Below are 15,580 nucleotides of genomic sequence, written 5' to 3'. Positions count from 1 at the left end.
CTTCAAATGTGTAATATGTGCTCTTGGTTTCGTCATCCACACCATGACTGAAAATACTGAATAATAATAGAACCAGGGCATGTCTCTTCAGAATTTCACCTGATAGTTCCCTCCAGCTTGGCAGCACAAGTGAGGCACACTCTGAAATGGTTCAGAGAATGCTGAACTTTGGCAGGCATACTGAAGTTGTTAAAACTGGAAGAAGACAACTGGTGACAGCAGATAGATTTCTTTTGTCAAGTTTACTACCTTCTAGCTGTCAGTATCACGCACCCACACAGTTCATCTCTAGGGAGCATCCTGTGTATGCATTTTGCCATGAACTGATGAATAGCCATGCTTCTCTCTTTTTCCTTTTTATCTAAACTTGAACAATTGCTCTCTCAGTAGAAAAAATAGGATGTTTTGTAAAAGGCAGAGGACACGTTTTACTCATTTGAACAGAATCACTACTTACTCTTGCTGTAAGTACTTCTGTATTGGAATTGAAAAACATAGAATTGTAGTGGTTGTAAGGCACCTTTGAAGATCATCAAGTCCAGCCCCCCTGCTGCAGCAGGAACACCTAGGGAGGATCACACAGGAATGCATCGAGGTGGGTCTTGAAAGTCACCAGAGACTCAACAACCTCCCTGGGCAGCCTGTTCCAGTGCTCTTTTACTCTCACAGTAAATAAGTTTTTTCTCATGTTGAGGTGGAACTTCCTGTGTTGTAACTTGGTGCCATTTCCCCTTGTCCTATCACAGGGCACCACTGAAAAGAGATTAGCCCATTCTTGACATCCACCCTTCAGATATTTGTAGACATTATTAAGGTCCCCTCTTAGTCTTCTCTAGACTAAACAGCCACAGTCTCTCAGCCTTTCTTCATGTGACAGATGTTCCAGTCCCTTAATCTTCGTAGCCTCTGTTGGACTCTTTCCAGTAGTTCCCTGTCCCACTTGAACTGGGGAGCCCAGAACTGGACACAGTTCTCCAGATGTGGTCTTACAAGGTGGTCTCACGTTCATAAAATAGGCTCAGCTGATGCACATGTATTTTATAATGGTGATCAAGGAAGTTTGTTCAAGAAAAACAGTAAGATGTCATTGAAATATATTCCTGTCCTTCGAGAGATTTGGTGAGATCTTTTTCACTTTCACCAAATGTTCAGCTAACTCTGCAGCAGAGGAACAAGAACATAGGTGAGGTGGCTTCTTGTCCCTGCTGAGTCTTATGATGGAAATGAAGCTCTCAGGTAAAGCAAAGCAGGAACATGAATCAGGTCTCTTCGAATTTATGCCATTATCTTAAAACTACAGTATGTGAAGATCATGTTATTTTGTATTCTTGTTTGTAAAAGCTCTGAGAAGCTTTTCATGTATTCCATCAGGAGAGTGGGGTTTGTTTTCTTTGTAACATAGAAAACTGTAGAAAAACAGAGTTTGCCTCTTTCTTCTCTGCAGTTATGTGACACACTGAAACCTACAAAGCAGGAAGTGTTAAATAGTTTTCAAAGGGATCTTCTCTTTGAAAGGATATCTGGCTTACCTGTCTCAGACAGGAGGAGTTTTCAGTAACACAAACAATTGCTTGAGTGCATTGGGCTTCTTTTGGCTTTTCTTTTCTTTCTCCCTCCCTGTAAGTGGTAAGAATTTTAGTGGTGTGGATCTGAACAGTCATTTGTTTCAGGGGATCAGGGAAGAAAAAATTGCGTGTCACTCTAAGACTTGGAAAGAATAATCGTAAGTTGATGTGGAAGTCAATTCCTTAGAGCATAGCCATGGACAAAGGTAGGCAGAAACCCAGTAGTTTGGGTTGGGATCTCATTGGAGAGTAATACACCAGTGAGAGAAAAGTAAAAATCTTCTCCAAGTAGTTGCTCCTTGTGCATCCTCTGTTTTTATCATTATGTGGACAATTTCTTCTGACCTTCAAACTCCAGTGTCTGTGATAGTGAATTGACTGCAACATGGAAGGGGCTGAAATGAAAAGAAACACCAGTCTTACATGGCAACTTACATTGCAGGTGGGACAGTACTAAATAATCCCAGTGTTGAAGAGACTCCCAGCTACCAGGGATAAATAGCCTTCTGAAGAGTTAGTTCAAGGAAACTGAAAAAAGTATATGCTGGGGATTTTTTTGTGATAGAAAAAAGAAAAATATCAAAAATATAACTTCTTCTCTCACCTGGTTTTAACTCTGTTATCTGCTACTGCAATAAAAAAAAAATATCTTAGAGTAATGAAAAAAAAATTTTCTCCTGGTGGACAGAATAAACCTGCACTTGTGTAATAGCAGTCATTCAATTTAGGTCTTTATTTCTCATTTACCATTATGTTGTCTATTTTGAAAGAAAATAATACCTGCATTTAAAAGGCTGTATATACACTACTTTTATTTCATTGCTGTACGTGGTTTTAAAGCAGTATGAGGGAGATGAAAGAAAAACCAAGGTCAGAATTATTGTTTCCTTTGCCCCTTTGTTCCAGTGGATATCTAGGCCTGTGTTCTTAAATGGAAAACTATATTGAAGCTGGAGGCTAGGAAATACCCTGTGTCCACCAGTCAGCAGATACCTATGGAATTTTAAAAAGGAGTACTCAGTTCTCTTGACTGTGTAGCCCAAGTAATACTTGTGTCTGTTTCACACCTTTCCCAGCAAGCTTATCCAACAACAAAGAGAAAATTGTGTCTTGGTATTCTCTGGTCTGTTTTAGTTTGTGGGTTTGTTTTGGGTTTTTGTTTGGTTTTGGTTTGGATTTTTCTTTTAACAAAGCAGAAAAAGTACTCCTTAAGAGTTACACTTCCTAATTCTGTGACTGCAATTGTACCTATAATCTGGGAGACTTGTTATTTTCACTAAGTCATGTAAATGGGGAAATTAACCTTGTGACAGTGATTAAAGCATAAATAAAATCTTTGAAATGGCATGGCTTGAAAAACATAAACATTACGTATTAAACTGCTTATATGCATGCTATGCTCAGGGTAAGTAATTCAGCCAGTGTCTTAACGTTAGGTTTTCTGGATGGCATGTGTTTTCTAAACAAGAATAAGTCACAAATTATTTATTGTTTAATGGCAGCGTGTTTGTAGTGTGTTAACAGTTGCTGTCTGTAATTGTCAGTTCCTGATGGCCTGCAGTGCAAGAGGTGGACCACTTCACAGAGGAGATGCTAGATAAAAACAACTGTGGCAATAGAGCCAAAAGGTCTCTTTGCTTCCTGTGGTAGGAGATGTTGGGAAGGGCCAGGGCTGCCGTATGGCCACATAATATCTTAGCCCCTGATTGTCACCTGGCCGGTTTCTGACACAGGAAGGATATCTGACCGTAGTCTGGAGCAGACCTATGATCTTGCTTGTGATGAAGAATAAGTAAAATATTTCTTTCACTGAGCTGCATTTGTGGGAGTTATTTCACTCTTTATATATTAAGTACTTCAGTAATGCTTACATGTAGGAAAAATGAATGCATTCAGTATAGATTGAATGTTCCGATTCCACAGTCTAAACTTGCACAAAACACTTCACACCACTTTCCTAGCTATATTAAACCTTCATGTGAAACAGTTTTAGCTGGTGAGGTGTTTGCAGTCTGGAGTCCCAGCCAAGTGTAGGGCTGTGTCCTGCCTGAGCCCAGTTTGGCTGTGGCTTGATTTGAATATTGAATGTTTTCTTATTGGCATTCAAGATATTTTTTGGTAACCTTATTCACACATACTGATCTCTGACATGTTCGTCTGTTTATTTATCTTCTTCAAAGACAGAAGATGCATATTTCTCAGTTCTAAAAATGATTCTGTAGAACTCTCTCAGGAGAGAGGGCAAGCATACCTGCAAGTTTTAGGACAATTAAACCTTTTCATTTATTCTTTCCTACCTGAAAGAATATTGCATTTTTTTAACTTGCATAGTTAAAAACACTTTGGCTCCTTCACCCCTAAGAAAAAAGGAAAATCTGTCAGTTGCATTTCATTAAGGGCCTTTGGAAAAATTTGTCTTTTTCTCAGTGCTTTAGTACTGGTGGTTTCATGGACACCATTGTGCCCCTTATACTAAGGTAAGTTCTTTGGCCCAACCCAATGATAGTGTTCAGATTTTGAAATTCACAAGTGCTCAGGCTGGAAGAGTTGCCTCAGGCCACAGTGTGTACAAACTATATATTTTGTAATACCCCATGATTTTATTGCCAGAAAAAGGAAAAATGCTCTGACATAGACGTTTTGCAAATAAAATTATTTCTTGTTTTCAGGCCAAGATGACTCAGCTGCCAGAGGCTGAAAAGGAAAAGATAGCTGAGCAAGTGGCTGACTTCAAAAAAGTCAAGAGTAAGCTTGATGCAGAGATTGAAATATGGGACGATACCAGCAATGACATCATTGTTTTGGCCAAGAGGATGTGTGTGATCATGATGGAGATGACTGACTTCACAAGGTAATTAAGCAAAAAAAGGGTCTTCAGTATTTATAAATGTTGGAGAGCATTGTCATGTTGGTATTGCAAAAAAGACTGAATTCTGAATGTCAGGTTAAAGTGTCTTTACAAAGTTGAGTGGCTAAGAAAATGTAGTTGGCTTTACCACACTAGCTAGTAGTAATGAACCACTGAGAGGGAGGCTGAAGTTTCCCTTGATTTATATTTTTCTTTGTCCTCTTTTATTCATCTGGCTCATTGGAGGTTTTGCACATTTTCAGCTCTTTATTTCTGCTTTTAATTAAAGGGGAGAAGTGACAAAATAATCTTGATTTTAAGCTCTAGCTTGGTCTCATCTGTTGTTCTTTTTACTTTTACCATACCATGCTGGTATTTTGTATTTGTTACATCGGAAGCTACTCAGGCAAATTTCTGTATTTGAGTCACTTGTTGTCTAAGCTGATTTCTGTTTCCCTTCAAAGATATTACCTTGCATTCATTTTTCTTTAATCTCAAGGAGTGCTTACTAAAGCTTTAGTTTTTCAAGGTCATCTTGGTATCTTAGTCTGTTTGCAGGTGTGTGTTATCCTGAAGATTTATGCAACAGTTACATATTCAACTAAAACCAAGTTAACATTGGTATCAAAGTAACTCATTATTCAGATAGAAGGTAATGGGAATGAGGATGGCATGAAGTACTCATGTGTATGCCTCACATCATTAACACAAATACTGCAGTTAATGTAAAGAGAACCATCTGAAGTAGCTTATTATGGCTTAGCTTCCTTTAGTTATAGAGGCAGATGCCCCTGACGTTTTTTGAGTCTTGGCAGAAGGGACCTGCAGAACCTTATTTGAAACAGTTCTTATCCTACTGAACATTTTAAGTAACTTGTATTTCCCAGCTTGCTTTAAACTTTGTGTGTGCTACATAAGCTTACGGAGACTTGATGAACCTTGATGTGATGAACCATTCTGTGTATCATTGCCATAGAAAACTTGACAGATGGAAAAGTGAGCAAGAGCAGAGATCTATTGTTGGACTTTGTAGGAGCAGCTGCTGATCAGTGGTATGAACATGATAATCAGGTCTGTTCATGCAAAACTCCTCATATTGATTATTGGTGTCTGTTAAAATTCTGTAAAAAGACCATCATACTTGCAGGAGGAAGCTTTGGCACTGACAGGCTGAGCTAGAGGCAGTGGGTAACAGGCCTCCAGCAAAGGAGGAGATCCAAAGATATCCGAAGTATGTGTCTGTGTCTGCTTTGAATGCCTGCTGTGCAGAATTGTACAGGATAGGGTTTGTTTGATTTTCTGTTAGCTTAGGAATTCACTTGAGAAAGCAGATCTTTTGGTTTCTTTGTCTAAAGAGGGTTTTTAAACTTACTTTTCATGTTCCACATTGTTAGACTAAGAATTACCAGGAATTGTGGGAGATAACCATCCCATGGATGCTTCCCTGTGCAAAAGAGGAGTTTACTTGGCTAGGATTTAGGGATTTCAGTTGCTGTTCCAAAAGCTGCATTTGAATTTGTCTGTTAAATATTCATTGGATAGTCTGGGGACAGGAAGATGAGTATTGTTCCTCTTTTCCACAAAGCCATCATTTCTGTAGTCCTCCCACATGGTGTATGCCATAGCCTAGCAATTATGATATTCCTTAATGAGATGTGGCAATAGACATGGATTTCTGTGCACTGACGTCAGACTTGGCTCAGCTTCTGTCACCGTGGTGAATGTTCATCAGTTAGGTTACGGAGAAGGGAAAGCAGGATTTCAGTTCTTCCTTCAGCTTGTGAAAGGCTTCTGTTTCCTGGGTGAGGATAAGGTAGAAGGGTTCCTTTGTCCATATTGGCTGTGTTTAGATGACTTCATGATGAGCATTTTTTTGTGTGTAGCTCCCATTTTGAATTACTGTACTCTAATTTACAGGGTGTCCCACTGTCTCACAGTGATGTGACAATGGCTGAAGATGTATTTAAGTACTGTGATGTTCACTCAGGTGCAACTAAGTCCTGAAATGCCCTATCTGTACAAGGAGCATTACTGAATTGAAAATTCAGTCCAAAACTTAACCTTACTGGTTTCAAAATACAAGTAGTTTATTCTGGTTTTGAGCTTCCACTTTTCCAGCAGCAACAGGTCTGTCCTGCTTTGTGGGAATATATTATTTTAAAATAATATCTTCTGTCTTGGCAATTATTGAGTTTTCTGTCTTTAAATTGGGCTTTTAAGTGAACATAATTCTGTGAATGAATCCTTATAAACATAGACCAGTCCATTAATGTAACTCACTGCTTAGAGTTCAGTATTTGTAACATTGTTTCATTGTATGGATGGGTGGCATCTAAATGAAGTGTTAGAACAGAACTGGGATCTGAATAGGCAGGTTTTGTAGAGGAATGAGAGAAGCTAGTTTGGAATTGGGTTGTAGGATCTATATGGGAGGCAGATATTGTGCAATGTATTTAAGTTTTGAATCTTGACCTGTGAAACACTTGTTCACCCCAAACAAAAGAGATACCGGGTATGCATAAACATATATATTTGCTTATATAATTTGAACTATTTTCTTCCTTCTGTACTGTCACATTACATTTTCCTGGTGCAAAAGCATGAGTATTCACTGATTGAAAATGTCTAAGTTTAAAAGGAACTTAGAGCTTTTAGTTTTGGGGGGGAAATGTATTGAATCATACAGGTCCATCACACATCAATGTTCTGTCCTTCTGCTGTGTTTTCTGTAAATACCAAGTGATTGCCTCATCTGGTAATAGTTTTAGTAATTTTCTGGTAAAAATACTCTAATTTCTCTGCTTATTGACTAAAAATGTACAAGAACAATACTGGAGTTGTGGGGTTGTGTTCCAAAGCTTTATGTGTAAATGCCACAAGAATTTTTTTTTTTTTCTGTTGCCACAGCAGGTTTGTAATTAGGAAGGTATTTACCAATAAACAGACATAAATCCCCTTTTGCTCATATAAAGAAATGTCTAATTCAGTTAGTGCTTGGGATCAGAATACTGCAGTTTTAAATTTATATTGACAATGTAGCAAACAAGGGGCAGTGATTTAAGCAGAAAGGGAAGTCTGCCAAGAACCTGTTCAGAACAGTTTTAGTGGACAGTCTGACTGTTTAATCTTGCATTTTGTACTTTGCTGATAGGAATGATACTAGCAGATCCTCAGATGAGATTCAGACATAGGAAGCAGAGCTTGCTGCCATGTCTGAGGTGATTTTAAAGATCTGCCAGGAAGAGACCAGCTCTGGTAACTGACTTCTCTGGGCTGTTCTGCAGTGTGTCCTCATGGCAGTCACTGCGTGGACTCAGAATTCTGTGCCTGGTTGAAATCTCTATGACAGTCCCCGTCAGTTTTCTGTGGTATAAACAGTCAATGACAATCACTGGGCCTTTAACCCTGTCTATTTTGTAGGTTTGTTGAGATTCTATGTGGAGCCATATGAACAGGGTTTTTTTAAACTTTTTAAATTTTTTTTCTTATTGTTTTTTTTTTTTTTAAAGAGTTCAGCTCTTAGCAAACTGTTCAGAAAGTGTCTCATGCTTGATTTTGATACTTGACATTTGTTTCTAAAACAACTTCAGTATCAGAGTTACTATTAGAAAAATAGTTAAAATAGCAAACCAAATTAACAAGACTTGGAAAAGTAAGTCTAATAAAGTCATTCCCCAAAAGCTCTCCCTCTTTATCCTTATAGTAAGCCTAAAGATAAATCTGCTTATACTTCTACCACTTTCAAGGAATGCAGCTTAGCCTCCAGTTTTCTCTCTTTAGTACTCTTGGTTAAGACCAAGTGCAGCTGCCCAATCTAGCAAGTCTCCTCACCTGATAACAGCCACAGTCTGGTCTCCCTGGTCTTCTCTTTGGGAAGGCAGGAGGTAGCATCTAAAAAGAAAATGGGGGATCAAGATGGCAATTCTGTAGTTACTAGGGTTTGAAAAGACCATAGGATGAGGAGAGAAGAGGGATTCTATTCCTACTGAAGTTTATCCATGAAGCTCCTCACCATAACTTAACACTTTTTGGTGTCCCTTTCCAATTCAAGTTGTCCATGATTCTGGTAGGTTCCCTTCAGCCAAATGCTTCTGGAATAATATGGAGCTTTTCTGTTGCATGCTAAAATCCACTGACTTTCTTGTGTTTTTCTGGCCCCTCTTAGCCCTTAGATTTCTATCAGTTCCATCCGTGTCATTTCACTCACATGGAAATAATTCACATGTCCCAGCTCTGCTACTCTGCTCCCTGGTCATCAACCCAGTCTGTCACTGCCACAGAAGATAACAGTGCCTTTATTAGGAAAAACCCTGAGCTGACTAAGGGCCATTATTGTTTACAGTTGGACTTCAGATACACATAAAAAAATTGCACTTTCCCTTCCCTCGTTGCTCATACCAGAATTCATAGGTCAGCATTATTTCCTTGAGCAGTGGGGGAGCCTTTGAGAGTCCATAGCTACTCAGTGTTTGCATCACAAGATGCAAAAAGGGCACGTATCATAAAATACATATGAGGAGAAACAGGATACACTTTACAGTTATTTTATCAAAAATCTCGCAGATTGAAAGTAAAATTACTTTTGGCAAAGTAGGTGAACCCTCCTTCGGGCTGTGTCACAAAAGCAGCTGTACTGGACTTAATTATATAAAGATGTTCTTTAGGATAAATTTATTTCTAAAGCAAGTACAATTCAGTTGTGTGTGCTTGTTTGCACGTTTTATTGTACACATTTGATTAACAGAACCACCAGGATTTACTTCTTGCAACATAGTAGATCAAGCAGGTAAAATGTTCTTGTTAAAATGAGCAGCAGAATTGCATGGGCTGGAGTAGTGTAAGTGTAATTTCGGATTTTGCAGTCCGTGCAGGAGGCTGACTGTCCTACCAGAACTACAGGTAGTAGCCTCTGGCAGTCGTTACCCTCAAGCAGATACATGATCTCTCCAATTTTTGATGAATTGTTGAGATGTGTCAAGTTACATCATATAATGTAACACAGAATCAGCTGATATTGCTCGTTTCTGAATGTCACAGGGCTGCTAAAATGTGCACAAATTCAGCTTTCACAAATGTGAGGATTTTGAAGGTAAAAATCCTGCCTATCTTTCCTCCTGCCTATCAGACTTTGAGTCTGAACATCATGCATGATACTGCTGTATCTTTATTCATGATAATTACATAGAATATGATAGTTCGTACAATGCTAATGTGAGTGCTCTTTTACCACTTCTATAGTGAAAATAGTTTCATCTGATTTCTGAAGACAAATACAAGCAATTATTTAACCAGAAATGGCATTTGCTACTCTGGTGGCTTAGAATATAATTCTAAAATGTTAGTGCTAAACATTTATTCTCTGATGGTAAAATTTCTCAAAAAAAAAAAAAAAAAGAGACATATGAGTTGTTTTATACAGCCATATATTTTGAAGTGATAATCACCTTATGAAATGAAATCTTAGAACCAAACGAGACATGTTTCAAGCAAAAATATTTAAAACAGTTTAGCTCATACTCCTCAGAGTAGTACTCAGATTTAGATACATATTTCGATACCTAGTTTGCCTGCAAGTTGAGAGGATGGATAATTAGCATCATAGTGCTGTCATTCAACAAACATGGTAAATCATGGATGCATAGTCTTTTCAATGTATATATTTTTAGCAATTATAATGTCAGAATTTACAGACACAAACAGGTTCTAAATAGATAAACAGTATGCAGCTAAACAGATGATACGAGAGGAGTAACTGATAAAATGTTAGCATGCTTGCTGTTTTGTAGGGTAGCAAAGCATCTTCAACACTTGTAAACCAATCTAGTGAACAGCTGATGACACAGCATTGCTCTTGTTCCTCTGCAACATTACTGTGACAAAATACAGCTAAACCGTGTACAACCACTGTCAGTGAACTTTTGTTTTTTTAATTGCTCACAACTGGGCTAGAGATACTAAAGGGAATGGATAAACTAAAGCTACATGTTGGTATCACATTAGGAAGAGCATAATGCAAGATGCACTGGCTTTGTTTTGAATCTCCATTTTTGCAGCCATCTGTTTCTTTTGCATCATTTCTGTTGTTCCTTTAACCACAACATTTTTCAATGCTTCTATTAGCACCTCTGCTGCATCAACCAGACCACCTGTCTTCACTGTCAGAACCCTTAAGCACGCCTCTTTTCTCTCACTCAGTACTGCTTCTGTCTCCAGTCAGCTCATAACAGTCATAATACCTCCCTTTAACACCTACCAGGTTTCTTCTTCAAGTGGCTCCTTCCAGTGCTGTACTGTAGAAGCTCATAGTTTATATTTACATCACAGAAACACTACAGGTTGAGAAGTGTACTCTAGCAGGCATGTTAGTTAGGGTCACTTGCTATCCAGAAGTCAAGTCTAATCTCAGTGCTTATCAGTTTGTTCCTACCAAATCATAGAAGAAATAAGGTTAGAAGGGATCTTTGGAGGTCATCTAGTCCAGCCGCTTCAAAGCACAATAATTTCTTGATTAGATGAACTTCCTCAGGGGCTTGTCCACTAAAGCTTTACTTAAGATTGGAGATTCCAGCATGTCCATCCTCTCTGGGCAACTAAGTTTCACCACCCACAATAAAGAATTTTTCCATCTTCGTCTAAGAAAAACATGTAGCTGTGGTTTGTGTCCCACACACCCTATTTTTACTCTGCATCTCTGAGGGGAAAAGGTTGGTGGTCCTCTATGTCCTTCCCTTCAGGAAGTGGAAGAATGCAGGTTAGACCCCTTCTTTACCTTCCTGATGCTGAAGCTTTGTTCCCTCAGCCTTTGCTCCATGTCATATGCTCCAGCTCCAAATGTCTGGACGCTTTTCAGCGTAGCACCGAAGGCCCAGTATTAGACAGAGGACTCAAGATGCAGCCTTGCAAGGGCCAAGCACAGGGCCACCTCTTCTCACAGCCCCTTGGCTGCATTTTTAGTAAGGCAGCCCATGATGTGGTTTGCTTTCACTGTGCAAGGGCACACTGATAACTCACGTTAGGTCATTTTATTCAAAGTTACGACATAACCAGTTACTTCTCCCTCTGCATTGATACATGAAGTTGTTTTCACTCCAGGTACAGGAAAGATGTCTTTTTCAAAATGTTTGTTAGCTCATTCTTCCAGCTTGTTGAGATCCTTCTGAATGGTAGCCCAACCATTCCATTATCAACCACTGGCTCCAGTTGGTATCATCTTCAGGTTTCTGAGGGTGTGTTCTGTCCCATCATCCAAGTCACTTTCATGAAGGTGTTGAATAGGTTTGGCCCCACTGAGGAGCCACTGAAGAACATGGCTTGTAAAGCACTCAGTTACACTTTTGACCACTGACCATTATACTGTGAGACTGACAGTCCAGCCAGCTTTTCTCCCACTTTGTAGTCCACCTATCTAGCCATGTCTCTTCAGTTTGTCTGCAAAGATATTGTGAGAGATGCTGCAGGCATACTGTAGGAGACTCAAAAGCTTTGTTAAGGTCATCAGCATCCACAGAACTAGCCATTTCATCACCAAAGGCAGTTGGTTTGGCAGACCCTCAGTTTCCCCTTTGCCCTTCCTAATTATTTTCCTCAAAATGCCTTCCATGAGGACTTGCTCCATAGTTTTCCCCAGGACTGAGGTAAAGGCTTAGCCTGTAGGTCTGCAGATCCTCCTAAATTTGTTAACATTAACCTGAAGATTAGCTTGGAGCTGTATGTTGTTTCTTCTGTGTTAGCTTGTAAGCTCTTTGGCAGCAGGTGCCTAGTATGTGCTCCAGTGGGTCCTGGACGGTGTCAGGTTCAAAGTAGTAATTACTATGATGTCTGATGAGTAGCCTCTGCTTTTTGGAACATTTAATCACCTTATTTTCACTAGTCCTTCTCAGTCTCTCAAGTTCGTTGTAAAGTTTTAAGTTACAAATGTGTTACTCAAACTGAAAAGCTTCTGGAATATAGCAGGTGTTTAAGTTCCCCCCCATAAATCCCATTAACTTTCAAATAGTTCAGATAGGGTAGAATTTCTCTAGTAACTCTTGGCTATTGAGCTGCTGCATAGGCAGTTGCATGTCTTCCCTGAATCCTGACCTTCCCTTCAGGTAGTTATGCTTCCAGTTACAGAAATAAAGAAAAATGCTGATCTGTGAGTTAAGTTACGATTTCAGAGTAAGGCTATAATGGAAAGTGTTGGTTTGGGGTAAACTAATTTCACAAAATTTGCAGGAACTATTTTATTACTGAATCACTGTTGGATCTGTGTGAGCTGATGTTTTCTCCCTGCTATATGGGGACAAAGATGGACTTAAAAGTCCCTGAAATGGCTTACTGAGAAAGCAGTCATACTGGGAAAACGCAAGCTCTTCAGTAAGAGATCAGGACAGAATGAAGTTCTGTTACTATTTTTTTCCTTCTCTCAGTGATATAACTACATATTGGATATATTTCTACACTGTAAGTGTCATGATTTCACTTTTTTTCTAATTGCCTCTTCCCTTAAAAGGGTAAGGCATTCACAGTTTGGCTTTTCATTTAACAACTTCTTTTATTTTAAACACTTTACTTGTGTTTGTGCAACTTCCATTTCTTTGGATCATGGAAAATGGACGTGCTTTTTTATTATCAAGCTTAATAGTTGCAGTTAGATTTTTGATAGAAAAGTGGCAAAATACTGTTTTAGCTTGACACTTGACCTTCCTAATCTAAACTTTATTGACAATGCTTGCAATGTAATTTTTTTAATTCTTAGTTTTCCTGCAGGAAAACCAGGTATTGATACAAGTAGCAGGGCTCAGAAAAATGTAACATTTTCATGTAGACATGAATTGGTCACTTGCCAGCTGTGATAAAACCTAACTCTTAAATGTCATATCTACAGGCAGAAATTCAGACGTAATCTCTCACAAAGAGAATTCTGCTAGTCACCTGGTTAAAAGTCCCTGTAAAACTTTTTAGCTTAAAAATTCTGGTGATGGTTTACTGTTGGGATGTTTCTAGGTGACTTAGTGCTGGACTGTACAGTGCCATTTCTGATACATTTCTTTCATGCTGTAGAGTGCCTTGTAGTCATGGAAGCTGTAAAGATTAATTCCTCTGATTAGAGCAATTACGTACTCCACGTTCTAAAGGAACTTTATAAATTTAAGGTGAAGAAAATACATTCTATTTTAAACAGCAAGTCTCTTAATTCCGCTGTTTCTGTATAGATCCTTTGTGCTGACACGGTAGTTACACCTCATGTATATACACAGGTAAACAAATTGTGTTTATAGGACAAAACAATAATAGGAACACAAAATCTGGCTTAATATTTCTAAGTGTTCCTAGTATTTTCTTGAAAACAATGGGTCCTTGAAAAATCAGAGAAGTAACAGGTGTTGCTACTTTTTTTCCCCTATTTTTTTTACTACTATTTTTCCCCTACTCTTCTGCAAGATTTCAATGAATCCCTTGCGTTTTTAGCACTCTTACAAGTAGCCCAAAAGTTATTTCAGAGTACCCAAGTACATCCTGATACCAGTATGACAACCCTGAGGGTAAAAGTTGAGGGAAAACCATTATAGAAAATAGGTATCTCTTGTGCCAGAAAGAGCCATCTTGTGCCTTTCATCTTCGGGGATTACTATTCTGAGAGAACAAAGTGAGTTCAAGACTCCCAGGTATTAACTCCTGCCAACAAGACAAGGAACATAAAGCAAGAGACATTCAGGCAGTAATTTAATAGCTTCCAGGCCAGTTTTCACAGGCAACTTGGAAGTCTGTGGCAGAGCAGTCTCCTTTGGACATGACAGGCCAGGAAGGACTGTACCTGAATGAGCAGCGTTAGGCCCAGCATAAAGCCAGAGGTGCTGACACCTCGCAGAAGCTGAGGCTGTGCTCTGCAGACAAGCACCATGTGGTGGGGATGGGCAGAGGGGGTGTCAGCTCCCTGACCAGGGGAACCTGAGCACCCCAGAGGTTACAGCTGTCTCCTCAGTTGCATGTTTCTGCAGGGTCAGCCAGCACCACTGCTCTGACTGGGACTGCTCAATGTCTCTCCATAGTCATCTTCCTCCTTCTCCTTGAGATCTTGAGGCTGTGGGAATATAGGCCAGTGTCAGGGAGCAGCTAGTGTCAGCTGAACCCTAAGGGAGGCAAGCTAGGATCCAAGCATAATTCCAGTGCAGAAAGAGCTTCCCCTGAGCACACAGCTCAGTCCAGCAGCATCTGAATGCAACAAGGAGGACAGGGTGGGTAACAAGATCCATCAGCAGTTCAGACAAGTTAAGTAGTGAAGCATCTGTAGGGTCTGTCCAGGAGCACAAGGAGAGAAGGGGCCATGCCAGACTCCAGCACGTGCAGGAGAGATCCATCCAGGAGACAAGCTACTGACAAGGTACATCCAAATTCCATCCAGAGAATAGGGCTAGAAACAGAGCTGGAGACAGGTCTGTCTGTGTTTTGGGTTGGGGCTTCAGGGGTGTGCAGGCCAGAGCTTAAATGGAGCTTTTGGGCTCCTGGGCAAAGGCTGTGGGAATAACCTTCCTGAGTGGGACTGGTCAGGACCATTGAGGATTATTGGTGCCCTCAGGCCTATGGCAGCCACAGAAGAGCAGAGTCTTTTCTCCTCTGTCCCTTTTCTCAGTCCATTCTGATGGCTCAGGCCTACCCAGAAGGGGGAGTCAAGAAGACAGTGTCCAAACTGGATATGGGTCAATGACATATTACAATTTGCTGTTCTTAGGATAATGTTCAGGGAAGTGACAGCTCTGTAGCATTCTCCAGCTGGCACACTGGTGAGCCTGTATTTTGAATTTCAATGGCTTGATATCTGTTTTTGTTTTTTTTTGTTGAAGCTGTTGTTGGGTAAGAATGCCCAGGAATGTCTCCTACAGCAATAAAGTAGTAGTCATTAAAAAGGCAAAGCACCTCTCCCAGCTTTTTTCCTCTTTAAAATATAGGTCTATTTTTATGAAATTTATTTGCTATATTTGGTACATCCTATATATTTTTTTTTTGCTATAACGCCATATGTTCAGGTTCTTCCAGACTTAATTAGGAGAAAATAGAAGCTTAAGCCCATTTGGAGTGTTTCCAAGAAATAAAAACTGAAAACTTGTGCAGGTATCAGCCCCTTGGTTGGAAGTCTAGGCACATAAGCGAATTAATTATGAGAAATTTGACAAAATACTTGTTGCTT

The 15,580-nt window shown here is 39.6% G+C and overlaps 1 protein-coding gene across 8 annotated transcripts in view; it reads left to right on the top strand.

The window, feature by feature from the left end:
- The window catches only part of CTNNA3 (catenin alpha 3), a 424,834-nt gene that overhangs the window by 374,634 nt on the left and 34,620 nt on the right, over window positions 1–15,580 (top strand). For all 8 annotated transcript variants that reach the window (XM_051618547.1, XM_051618545.1, XM_051618546.1 and 5 more), the window contains one exon: window positions 4,235–4,416. In XM_051618547.1, the coding sequence (XP_051474507.1) occupies window positions 4,235–4,416 (182 nt within the window). The remainder of the gene's footprint in view (window positions 1–4,234; window positions 4,417–15,580) is intronic.

The sequence above is a fragment of the Apus apus genome, chromosome 4 (genome assembly GCF_020740795.1).
Source record: "Apus apus isolate bApuApu2 chromosome 4, bApuApu2.pri.cur, whole genome shotgun sequence".
Classification (NCBI taxonomy): domain Eukaryota; kingdom Metazoa; phylum Chordata; class Aves; order Apodiformes; family Apodidae; genus Apus; species Apus apus.
Note: the sequence above shows the minus strand (reverse complement) of the source record. Positions and strands in the feature narration are given on the sequence as shown.